This window comes from Scleropages formosus, chromosome 6 (assembly GCF_900964775.1).
Source record: "Scleropages formosus chromosome 6, fSclFor1.1, whole genome shotgun sequence".
Lineage (NCBI taxonomy): Eukaryota > Metazoa > Chordata > Actinopteri > Osteoglossiformes > Osteoglossidae > Scleropages > Scleropages formosus.
This window is the reverse complement of record NC_041811.1, coordinates 13,926,708-13,939,581: the sequence shown is the minus strand read 5'-3', so window position 1 is coordinate 13,939,581 and position 12,874 is coordinate 13,926,708. Positions and strand designations below refer to the sequence as shown.

The following is a 12,874-nucleotide window of genomic DNA, read 5'->3' as shown; positions in this document are numbered from 1 at the left end:
AAATAGATTAGATTAATTAAATATCACATAATATTTACATCACTTTGGAGAAAATTGTCTGCTAAGTGAATAGATGTAAACCCAAGGTAAGTAATAGATTTGCTCGCAGTAAAGCACAGGAGTCGTAATTGTGCTCCTTACCATGAACATTCAGTGCTCAAGTTATCCTGCTTTTGTGTCCACCAGCTGCATCTGCACATTGACCGGCAAGGCATCGGCAGCATATCCACCCTTTGACTGCATTTGGTTCTGAATTGAATTCACCTGAAAGGGGAACAACATCCCTGCTTAAACCAATTTTAGACTTAAAAATGTCATACATAATACATGAATAGAAAATAGTCACTCATACAGATGCAGATTGACTACAATATCTACAGAGATGCAAGATACATGAAGACATAGTATGAAAATCGCATCCTTATCTGAATCACTGTTTCAGATGCACTGCCCAGAAATGTCAGTTTCCATCTGGATCTGTCAGTAGTTGTTCCACAGCAAAATCAGTGCGGTGTAAATCAATGCTGAGAGAGCCAGCTCGTGCAAAACTGTAATTTCTGCTGCCGTGCGGCTTGTAGCTGCGCGCAGCAAACGTGGTGCGGGTCACGCCTTGGTGACCGCAGGATGGCGGCCCATCCCATCGAGATCTCGCCCTGAACCCAGAGGGATGTCCTTCCCGGCTCACTCACAGAGTTCATGCCACTGAAGAGGTCTCCTGATCCCACGTGCGCCGTGTGGACGAAGTTGGTGGGTTCGCCGATCATGCTCCGGTCAATGCGCCTCCGTCTCTTCTGCGGAAGGAGGAAAGAGACCGTCAGCCTGCGACCGTTCATTTTTCTGACGTTCATTACTTCAAGAAGGGTACTCGAGCAAGAGAGCCATCCTTACCATCATTTGCATCAAAAACTGTAACACTTATATTGAGAGCAAAGAAGTCATTTTCAGGGGGCTCCTTATTCCATTTACATTTCGGATACATTTGTTCGTTGTCTTATAAATGGTTCAGTTATAAATTTTTAAAATTACAAGCATTCTCCCTGCCCCTTTCTAAATGCATTTTAAAAATAGACAGGGAGAATGCTTGTAATGCATTATTTTTCTTTACCTGTATAGACATGCACAGGGTTTTTTGTTTTTTGAAGTGAAATCTCTGCAGCAAAGAGAATTTAACCAAAGTTTACTGACATTCAAGCCAATAGATGGCAATAAAGTGCACCTTCCACACCATTTAAAGCATGTGTACCGATTGTTTATATTTGTAACACTAGTGTAAAGACGAGATCTGTTACTGATATGATAGAGGCAAGCACAGATAATTAAGGCAATTGAATACATTAAAAAATATCCACATTATTAACCTTTTATTGACTGTGACTTTGAGGTAAAATTGTATTTGTAAGGTAAGGATCCAGCATATTTCTATCCATCAAGTTTCAAAGTAAAATGATATGAACAATTGCGCACTGAAGTTATGATGCACCTACTAACATTCCTCAATATGTTTTTGACCTCTGACCGTGCTGTTAAACATTTTAGAATAGAATAGAATATACTTCGCTGTCCCATTTCTGGGAAATTTGTCTTGGACAGCCATGACACGGCCAGTGCACAACACTGGACATAAAACAATACATACCATAACATACAATAAATTAAGAAATAAAGCAACAATCAAAATATATTAAAAACCTACTGTATACCAATCTAAAATTTCAGCTTTGGAATTCTCTATTCAATAATTTAACCGCAGTTGGCACAAAAGAATTTTTCTAACCATTTTATTTACACATTCAGAATCCTAAATTGTGTTTTGTATCTTCAGATGCTGGATTCGTATTGCAAGTTACCCAAATACACATACATACATGCCATGATTTATCTGAAGTTTTTTTATAACAGCTCTTGGGTTTTGAGACCAAACTTTCAATGTGTGAACAAAAGTATATAAAATTGATTAGAAAGGTGTCCTAAAAAAAAGAAATTTGCATAAGTGAAGCAGAAGTTCAGCAATATACTGTAAATGGTGTGTCTGCAACCAGATCTCTGTCTGTTGGCGTTGAGCAACGTGACAGTATTACTTAAAGAGTGGGGCGTTACGGAAAGTGTACGAAATTCCACAGGAGTGTCTGCCAGCCATATCGGACATTTTATTTAAGTGAACGACTACAGAGACTGCAGAGCAGGTAGCAGGAAAAGTTTAGGTGTTTCTTGGATGTATATGAGCGTTTTACCAGAAGCGCGCAGTTTTAGAAAGCTGTTCACAAACCCAGCATGCTCGCTGGATCCCTACTTTATTGCTTATCCTGCAGAGATCTGATCATCTGAAAAGAAAAATAGGAATTACCCAAGTGTGTAAATGTAAATATTTTGTGCTGACATCATAGATTGGTAGCTGTATAGGTGTTTTATGGTATTCTAGTACTTGGGAAAACTTTTTGGGATTTTTGCATGGGCTGAGAATACATTTTTTGCCATTTAAAATAATGGTGTATAGGAAATTTTAATATCTTTCCAGGGACGGATTAATTATTGAGAGATGCCTGAACACTATCACTCCTACATAGGTTTTAATTTGTAACTTTGCCAATGTACAGATTTACAAGTTACCATTCAATGTTTAGGAAGGCAGTATGGACTCGGAAATGTACGTTATGGGTATCAAACAAATGAAAAGGTTGGTTACATACCGACTCGAGCAACACGTGGTACAGACCCGGGCAAGAGCATTTTTGAAGAGGAAGTTCAGGACTGGGGATTTTCTGAGAAGTGGCTAACACTGTGTAATAAAGATCCTAATCTAAAGAAATAATAAAATAACAGCTGAAGCGAACCTTTTACTTTGAAGGACATTCTTCTGTAACACAGCAACTCAATCACATTACACCAGACATGTGAAGCAATTTTCGTTAATTATTACATCTCAAAATATGACGTTTAGGCATCAGGTGTCTGAAAGTAAAGGTGTAGGACATAATGGACAATAAAAAGATATTTAGCAGCTAAACAAGTGTGTAGTGTCATCCTCAATGAAGAGAACTGATGTCTTTCTTTCCGTAGTGGGATGTTCAGGCACTTTAGCTGTATGTACTGTAAACACATTATGTGCACTGTAAATTAACTCAACAAATCCCAGAAGCAGAGGGGGTAAAATCAAAATCACACTGAAGAATAAGTAGTGATCATTCATACAACTGACAGAAGAAATCTATTAAAATGAATCTATTCAAATTATGAGGGTATTAAAATTATGATAAACACAGGACTGGGTATAAATGAATGTACCAAAATTTTAGAGAAATGTGTCTATTAATGCACGAAATATGGGCACCACAGTCTGTACTGCAGTGAAGAGGGCATGTAACAAAGATATGTATATAGTACACACACACACACACACACACACACACACACACACACACACAGATCAGCCACTGCATTAAAACCACTGACAGGTGAAGTGAATAATATTGAATATCTCATCACAATGACACCTGTCAAGGGGTGGGATCTATTAGGCAGCAAGTGAAGAGTCAGTTTTTCAATTTGATGTATTGGAAGCGGGAAAAACGGTAAGGATCCGAGTGACTTTGTCAAGGGCCAAATTGCGACGGCTAGACGACTGGGTCGGAGCATCTCGACAACGGCAGGTCTTGTGGGGTGTTCCAGGTATGCAGTGGTTAGTACCTATCAAAAGTGGTCCAAGGAAGGACAAGCGGTGAACCGGCGACAGGGTCACGGGTGCCCGAGGCTCACTGATGCGCGTGGGGAGCGAAGGCTAACCCATCTGGTCCAATTCCCCAGGAGAACTACTGTAGCACAGATTGCTGAAAACCGTAATGCTGGCCATCGTAGAAAGGTGTCGGAACACAAAGTGCATCGCAGCCTGACCAGTCAGAGCGCCCATGCTGACCCCTGTCCGCTGCCGAAAGCGCCTACAATGGGCACGTAAACATCAGAACTGGACCATGGAGCAATAAAAGAAGGTGGCCTGGTCTGATGAATCATGTTTATATATATACACACACACACACACACACACACACACACACACACACACACACACACACACAACATCACACCAAGTCTGTGGCAAAATAAGAGGAAATTTTTATGAAAAAAATAAAAGACACAAATCAGAGGGGGAAACTCAGGGTTTTTTTTTTTTTTTTGCTGAGGTTTCATCTCTCACACCAAACTGCCGGGGCTGTCAAGACCTAACAGTGACACACTGACACACTCACCCCAAACCAAAACCAGTGGAAGTGGGGGGTGGGTGACATATCATCTAGCCAAGAAAAGCTAGTTCTGCTGCTTTGTGTAAACCAGTGCTAAATCAGGTGTCCAGTGCAGTCCAAGAAAACTCCAGAATATACCGGTCAGATGCAGTCACTGTTGGCCCAGACCATTGCAGGACAGCGTGGACGTGCCTCCTCCACGAGACACCGTTGCGATCCCTCACGGGTGCCCGGTTTACCGCCAAGCCATTGAACTGGTGATCGAGAGCAGCCATGTCCGGCACGTCCCCCCGGTCTCCTTGGACCGTAAGGGGCTCGGAAAAGACGAACAGTTTACTGAATGAGGCGTGTCGCTGGGCGGCTCGTCGAGCAGCCCGAGTTTAAAGAATTCCCACAGCATCAGGGAAGGGCCGCTACCAGAAAGGAGCATTGAGAAAACACTGGCCAAAGGTGAAGAAAAAGTGAATGAGATGACCGTGGAGTGACCCTGCTTAACGTTGCGTCACATAGGGAGGCGGGTCGTCTGTGGACCCCACCCCACCCGTCCTTCGGACACGTGTGCTGCCCCGTAGTCGGCCCACACCGAGCGACACGCATTTCAAGCGAACGAAAGATGGGTGCGGAGGTTCGACCGCAGTTAGCGATCGCAGACACGCCGCCCAGGAGAGGGATGGGGAAACCAGCAATAAAGCTGAAAACCTGGTATCGCGTCCCCGTAAAACGATTAGGACCGCACGAAAGCAACTTACACCGTTTCCTATAACCTAGGGAAGGCCTTTTCCATTAAGGTGCAACCCTGATTTGTGAACTGAACAGACAGAATGTAATATTTATGCAACACAACACAACACAACACACACACACATTTTCTGAACCGCTTGTCCCATACGGGGTCGCGGGGAACCGGAGCCTACCCGGCAACACAGGGCGTAAGGCCGGAGGGGGAGGGGACACACCCAGGACGGGACGCCAGTCCGTCGCAAGGCACCCCAAGCGGGACTCAAACCCCAGACCCACTAGCGAGTCACAATGGAGCCAATTGCAAAAATCCATTTAGCAAAGGATCTCCCTCACAGGTTGGCATGTCTTGGTCGCTCACCTCTCCTTTAGTTGATCTTAAGAGTGTTTGCTCAAGGTCGCGGGCAAAACTTCTGCAAAATACTGGTGCAGAGTTAAAGCTGCCGTGACAATCGGAGGTATTATTCCAGTTGCTATAGGAATTTAAAAAAAAAAAACAAAAAAAAATTAAGATAAAATACAAATCGATTTACATTTGGGTTCTATGCTACTTACAATTATTTACGCGTTTAAACAGCTGGGTGATTTCACTGGAGCAATTTTAGGGTAAGCACCTTACTCAAGGGTACTAGAGCTGGAGGTGGGAATCGAACCTGCCACCTTTGGGAGGTTGTTTTTCTTTCGCAAGAACGTTATTAGTGTCGAACTGGATGCATTGTGCAGTACATATACAGGGAGTGCCATATTTTTTCCAAAACAATGGATCGCCCCATCACCCATCCAGCTGTGCCACGGCAAACCGTCTCCAACAAGCTCTCCGTGCCGTTTCATTCCTGACTTCACGACTCAACAAGGATACGTAGAGCCCGTTCAGAAAGAAGGCTTCAGCATAACACAGCAAACATTCTTGTTAGTGCCGCACCCGTGATCACGTGACACGGAGAGGGGGTCCCAAACGCTAGGGGGGGCGGCGGGCGTCACGACGAATCGCAGGAATCCGGTTTCAACGGCTCATTACGGCAGAGCGCTACGGCGGCCGAGCCCGACAGCGCCGCGGAGGCAGGGAAAAGGTCGGCACGTGAAACGCATTATTGAAGGGTGGTGTCTGGGAAAGCGAGAGCGCTGCCCTGCTCCCTCGGTGCAGTTTCCTCTCTCCCACACTCCCCGCTGACGGGCTTGCGTAGGAACCCAGCGCAAGAATAGGAACCCAAGGCCCTGCAGCCTGTGCAAGTATGTGAAAGGTCAGGGTAAGAACACTGTTTTACCATCTATTGTTTAGCAGCAAGCTATTCAACACACTTGTCTAAATAACGACACACACACACACACACACACACACACACACACACACAATACATCAATATGTCCATATATGTGTGTGTGTGTGTATTCAGCCCAGGTACAACTAAAAATATCAAAATATAAAAATAAAAAAATAAAAATATCAACTGCTTATGAACATAAATACCCCCACCCCACCCCACCCCACACACACACACACACACACACACACACACACACACACACACAATGGGCTTCATTATTTTGCCCACTACAGTAATCCTACTTCCAGGACAGGTATTTCATTCTGTACAGTGGCTTCCATCAGATGCTTGTATCAAACGCATTAGGACAGAGATACACGCTTGGCATCTCTAAGAGGAAAGGATTTCGTCCCTCCCTGGTGTCAGCCTGCCTATTTTCTGGTTAAATCTAGCGTAAAAAAACCTCTGAACTACCCTGGAAACACTGGCCAGTGTAAAAGAAGAGACCGAATGGTGGCGTTTGGACTCGATGTACCGTCAGCTCCCTCTCTCTCGCTTTTGTAATCTCAACCCATGGTAGATGTAATATCGAAACTGCAATAGCGCACAGTACTTATTACTCAATGATATTATGACATTCATTTACATCATTATCATCATTCCCCAAAGCAAGTTCTAATGTTAAGATACTTTATTCACCTATTTGTACCCCTGAGTAATTTATACAGGAGCAATTGAGGTTTAGCACTTTACTCTAACGTGCTATAGCAAGGGCACGGACACTGGAACGTATTAAATTACCCGTGTCCAGTGCGTCCCGGGCAGACCGTGCCTCGGTGATGACCCTGCACTAAACAAGCATTTGCTGATAATGAATGAATGAAAGAAAACGTAGCTTCAAATTTTGTCCAGGTTTGTTTCAATAAGCTGCCATTATCACTTTCATGCACAAAAATACTTTCTCTTTCGGCATTTAATTTAGGTGACATTTTTTTCAATAGGATAACAGTAACTTGACCCCCCATCACAACAGGAATTTACCTAATGGGGTGATTTCATGTCACCTGTCAAAGAAAAGAAAAGCAAAAAAAAGTACAATACAAATCAATAACAGACGAATGCAATCCACATACAAAGGGCTGGAGAAGTATGCAGTGACGAACGAAAACACGCAGGCTCTCACTAAATTGTTTCGGCAGCTTATTCCATACTGTTTCGAAGGGATTCGAGGCTGCGGCTTCCCTGCTGCACAAAACCCAGAGGAGGAAACCGCTATCCTCACGCGGCTTCTCGTTTCGATTCGACGGCTTCTTCAAATACCAATTAATTCAGGTCTCGCTGTCGCCGGTAATGAGGGGAGCGAGTGCACCCTGGGTAATTTGGTTTTATCTGGGTCACTGGCGAATGCACGCGCATGCACATGCACGCACTCGCTCACTCACGCAGGCGTGCGCGCACACACACACGCGCACACACATACTTGGAGCGCTGCCCCCAGGGAAGCAGTGACCTGATTTCAACCGTCTCACATCTTTATGAAAATTACCCACAAGTCTCACTGCACGGAGGGGCAGGTCTAGAAAGGGGACAAAGACGTGCTCAAACGTAACGTTCATAAACAGCGGCCTGAACCACAGAGCGGCTGAAGCCGAAAGGCTAAACTGAATCCAAAGTGGGGGACGTAAAGAGCGTTTGGAGAATTTATTTCCACGAAAACCGGCCTCCAATAACCTGCAACGGATACTGCAACAAATACTGCACAGCCAAATATGATCGCGAACACCGCGCGATCGGAAGGGTGCGGGAATATTTACTACGCACTCGGGTGAAAAAGGGCCGTCTCAAATTGATCAAGCCCTAGGATGTCAATGAACGGGCGCAAGATGCCGACTAAGGAAGGAACCTGACTTCACAAGGTTCGAGGCTCCCGCAAAAGCCATCTCAAGAAGAAAATCAGCGTCTGAAAGACAAATTTCACGGAAGGCTGCTCCGGTCTTCTTGACTTTTCCTGCGTTCGCATGCTAAAGAAACAATGGGTCTGCGGGGGATGTCTTGGACAGGGAAGGCGAAATGTCTCCATTAAAATAAATCAATAAACAAATGAATCGGAGGCAGTCGCTGCGAACGGAGTGCGGGACTGTCCACGCTGGGTTAGAGTTCTGGCTTTTAACGGAAGCAAATACGTAGCAGCAGGTAAGGGGAACTGGACACGGATTTCATAATGAGTGATGCCAGGGTGGGGGGTGGGGGCACCTGCGCTCTCCCTCTACTGCTCTTCACCTGAACACTCTAGATTCAAGGCCCATCACTTTTTCATCATCCTCTATGCTGCTGTCCAATCACCACTTTGTCTTGCTGTCCGTCGCTACTAGCAGTAACCGCACGTGCATTGCTGTCTCCCAAAAAATTCCCACGATGCAACTCCCAGTCACATTATTGTCGTCAGACACACTAACGTATCCCGTTAACTACTAAGATGTTTCACAGTGAAAAAGGAGGAGACAGGAAAACATAAGGATTTCAAATTGGGATGGGGGGGGGGGGCGGGGGAGAGTACATCAGACTTGCACTGGACACTTAAGCCATGAAGGGTATGAAGCCAAGTGACTTTAGGGATTTCTTACACTACTGAGGTCAACTATTTGGTGTGAAATGGCTGCGGATTCGAACCAATTCCTCTTTTGCTGGCGGACTAAGACCGAATGGCGAACGGCTTTCACCGAGCTGAAAAGAGGAGACAATGGGGCCTCCATCCCTTCTGTTCTCCTCCGGTGGCTCCTCGCTCGCTCCCATGGAGCTGAGCCGCTGTAAGCCGTGCCCTGTGACCCGAAGGATGACCACAGGTTAGCGGAGAAGGTCAAGGTCTCCATTTCTCAAGAGGCCTCTCTTATGTAGGGCTGAGCTCCCTGCAGGACCCTTGTCTTGGCTGATGAACAACTGCAGGGCGCAACCAGAATAGAGTTTGTGTCCGACGCCATTTCCTTCCCGGGTCAGTAATATTAGATTAGCGTGTATACGGCGTCTCAGCAGTGGAGTGCTCCAGCTATTTGAGCTCCTCAACTTACAGACACAGTTAGCACATTTGCTCATTATTCGATTTGCTGGTGAAGTCCAGAGACGGCTTTATCATGGGCAGCACGGTGGCACGGCGCCTGGGCGGCGCAAGAGGATGTGGGTTCGTTCCCTGCTCACGTCCGTGTGGAGGCTGCACGTTCTCCCCAGTATCTGCTGGGGTTTTCTCCGAGCGCTCTGGTTTCCTCCCACAACCCAAAGACATGCAATTTAGTTGGACTGGTTACTCAGTCACCAAAGTGTGTGAGTGACAGAGAGTGTGTGTTCCACTGATGTATGGATGAGTGACCCAGTGTAAGTAGCGTATCTAGCAGTGTAAGTCACCACGGTGAATAAGGTGTGTGGGCTGATAACACTACATAGAGTTCATTGGAAGTCGCTTCGGAGAAAAGTGTCTGCTAAATGAAGTAATATATGTAAGCCACAATCGATAAAAGGTTAATGCAGACATCTCTTGATTTATGATTTACTGCAAGTCGCTTTGAAGAAAGGCATTTGCAAAATGAATACATATAATACCAAATATGGCTTTAGCCGTAATTTAACATATAGCCAGCCTTTGAGTCGTACTACATCTTCTCACCATTTGTTCAGCTCTCTGTAAAAAATAAACTGAACTAAGGTGGAAGACTATACATCTTGCACTGTCCTGCTTCCGTTCCTGTACCCAAAATCATATTGCAAGGCACCTTCAGCAGCAGTGTTTTGCAAGGCACTATAAACCACTCGGAGAATACAGTAAGTGTTCTTGCTGTAATAGAGCAGAAATACCTCACTCAGTCCCCCAATCACTGAGCGCAGAGCAAAGGGGGAGTCTGGGGGTATAGAGTGACGAGGTGATGCAAGTATGCTCTTTCCTTCAGCTCTCTAACAAGACGGGCGCGTGAGTTAGCGCACCATCAGCGATACGGCTAGAGTCACGGTGCAGAGGCCCCCCACCTCCCAGAGCCTGCTAAACCTAAACCGTTCTTCTCCCTCGCGAAACCCCTTTCAGCCTTTTCGGATTTTTTTGACGGCTCTTCAGATAAGTTTCCACGTTCCGTTTGCCCCTCGGAGGAACGCGCAGCAGTCCGAAAGGGTCCGGCGGGATGCGTTCTACGCTCGACGTCTCCCCGAGCGGCACCGGGAAGCACAGGGCCCGGGGGAGTCTGCGCTGTGAAGCTTCCTGCGCCGTCTGACTGCGCACATGTCAGCTGGAACGGTACACACGTCTGCTGCGCTCCAGCCGTGATATGATAGCGATACCACATGCGTGATATTCCCGAGCGGTTCTGGAAAACAGTACAGGTGCACCCCCCCTCCCCCAAACAACGCGCTGAGGAACAAAGTCGGCCGTTCTGCTTTCGTACAACACGTGTACAGGAGATCGGTCCAAAGCCACATCCTCCAGTGCTTCTCGGACGAGCCGATCTTGGATTCTTGGAGCCTACAGAACCTCTGCAGGGTCTCTCCATGTTTACATAGCTTACATTACGCACAAGCTCAATATCCTCTTCGTTCCTCTAAATGAAGTTTTTAAACCCTCGAAACCCTCTGCTGAGGCTTCATACACGCCATAGGGGGTCCACGCGTCTCTGGTTCTAATCCACTGATCTGTAGCATTCCAAATTACAGTCCAGTTCATAGAGGAGCGTGCAAATGTGTAATTAAAGGAAAATGACAGTCAAAATCTGTAATTTAATCAACCGCGTAACCGCGATTCGAACCCGAGGCCTTCGAGGACAAAGACGGCAGCTTTAACCACTTTGCCACCTGCTGGCCCTCACTAATACACATCACAACCTGCAAAACAATGTATTATCAAGGCCAGGGTTCAAGTCAGGTTGAAGTCTGCAAAGCACAGAAATCAGCTACTCTTCATCTTAGAACAGCCCTGAGCGTCATTCCCCAGCAGTGTTACAGCACAGCGGAGGAACCCCGACGCTGAAGCGCGCACTCACCGGCTGGGGCTGCTCCGCTATACAGCAGTTGAAGCACAACCAGAACTCGCTCATGACTCAACTCCCCACTGCGGTCCAGTGCCAGGCGGATGAGGACCGTTTCTCTTTGCTTTCCTTTCTCTTCCCTGAGGAAGGCACTCCAGGGCTGGATGGACAGCAGAAGGACGAGTCTGCGAGCTGGAGCGGCCCAGGAGCCGGGAATCCTGGGAGTCAGGCTGGCGTTCGCTCCGGGTCCTCCTCAGTCGGTGAGACCTGCCACGGGAAAGAGCAAATTGAGCTTCCTCGCACAGAAACACTTCCGAGACACATTTGGGCAAGTTGTCAGGCATATGGGAGATGTATACACAGACAGACAGACAGACAACCGGCGCTTACACTCAGCCTTGTCCCTGGGAGGTCTCCAGCAGCCTGTCAGCATCGCCTATAAACCGAAGTGTTCTGCAAAGCTGCAGCACTGAGCGTAAAAGAGCACCATCTGAACCACATTAGCGTCCTCTTGTCAAACTCCCCAGGGGGTGAAAGAAAACTTCTGTATCAGAGCAAGTTCGAAGAAAGATCTTTAAAGCAGTCAAGGTGTGGGACACCGCCCCCTGGGACATCCCAGGAATGGGCAGGTTCGCGAAGAGTTTAGGGTGAGTTTCATTCAAACCTGCCCACGCAAAGCAATGCACAAAGGACCACCAGTGGGGAGGAATGGACCGCAACTGATACCCACCAGAGAGCCGGAGCACCAGCCAACTGCAGGAAACTCCTCTTTATCATACCAGACATTGATGGGCAGTTTGCTATAACTGTACAGGCAGTGTACCATTAATTACCACTGAGGCTCCCTCCAGGCCTCAGCACCGCTGAATCCCTGCCAGCATTAAACAAGGGCCTCGGAACCTTGATACATGAATTACTTCAACAGACCGTGCAATGATCATTTATGCATTTGATATCTGAATATTTACATTTATTCATTTAGCAGACGTACATCGCTTTGGACAAAAGCATCTCAGCAAAAGTACAATTTATGAGTTACATTAAGAGGAGGAGACATAGCCATAGACATGAAAGTCTCAAGCAAACCTGGTTTGTTACCTACCACTTGCTGCACCGAGGTACTTCGTTCGAGTCGGTGCCTAAAACATAGGATAGACAAATCCCGATACCCTCCCACCATATCTTTTTTTTAAAAAAATACACAATATTTAAATATTGTAAATATTACATGTCGGCAGCAAACAAGCTGTGCTTTAAAAATAACGTGTTTTTGTGTAATGCTTTTCGTCTGTTGTTCAACGTACTTTTGCTTACTCCGAGTTGCACATCGCTTCGGAGGACACCGCCCGCGAAACACGCAAGCGTAAATACGAAACCTAAACCGGGAACTAACGGTGATGGTGTTCTCAGCGCCGGACCACCAACCTTCTGCGGGAAACCCCTCTTTATCATACCTGACGCTGATGAGCAGTTTGCTATAACGGTGCGTGCAGCGCGGGATTAATTACCGCTGCGGTGAATTACCCTGTAATTACCAGCTTATTTGCAGTGCTTCAGTAGAGACTCGGCACAGGCAGTCTCTCTGGAAGAACAAAGCTCTTTTCTGATGTGTATCAAAAGGCATCGCTGCTGACTAAGT

General features: G+C 46.3%; 1 protein-coding gene across 4 annotated transcripts in view; it reads right to left on the bottom strand.

The window, feature by feature from the left end:
* Positions 1-12,874, bottom strand: part of cdc42se2 (CDC42 small effector 2) — a 39,440-nt gene that overhangs the window by 3,405 nt on the left and 23,161 nt on the right. For 3 of the 4 annotated variants that reach the window (XM_018744879.2, XM_018744876.2, XM_018744878.2), the window contains exons 2-4: positions 11,251-11,502; positions 690-791; positions 142-264 (exon numbers count right to left, since the gene is read on the bottom strand). In XM_018744879.2, coding sequence (XP_018600395.1) covers positions 163-264; positions 690-791; positions 11,251-11,304 — 258 coding nt within the window. In that variant the 5' untranslated portion in view covers positions 11,305-11,502 and the 3' untranslated portion in view covers positions 142-162. Of the gene's footprint in view, positions 1-141; positions 265-689; positions 792-11,250; positions 11,503-11,625; positions 12,238-12,874 lie in introns of those variants that run through there. The other variant, XM_018744877.2, reaches the window with a different exon arrangement.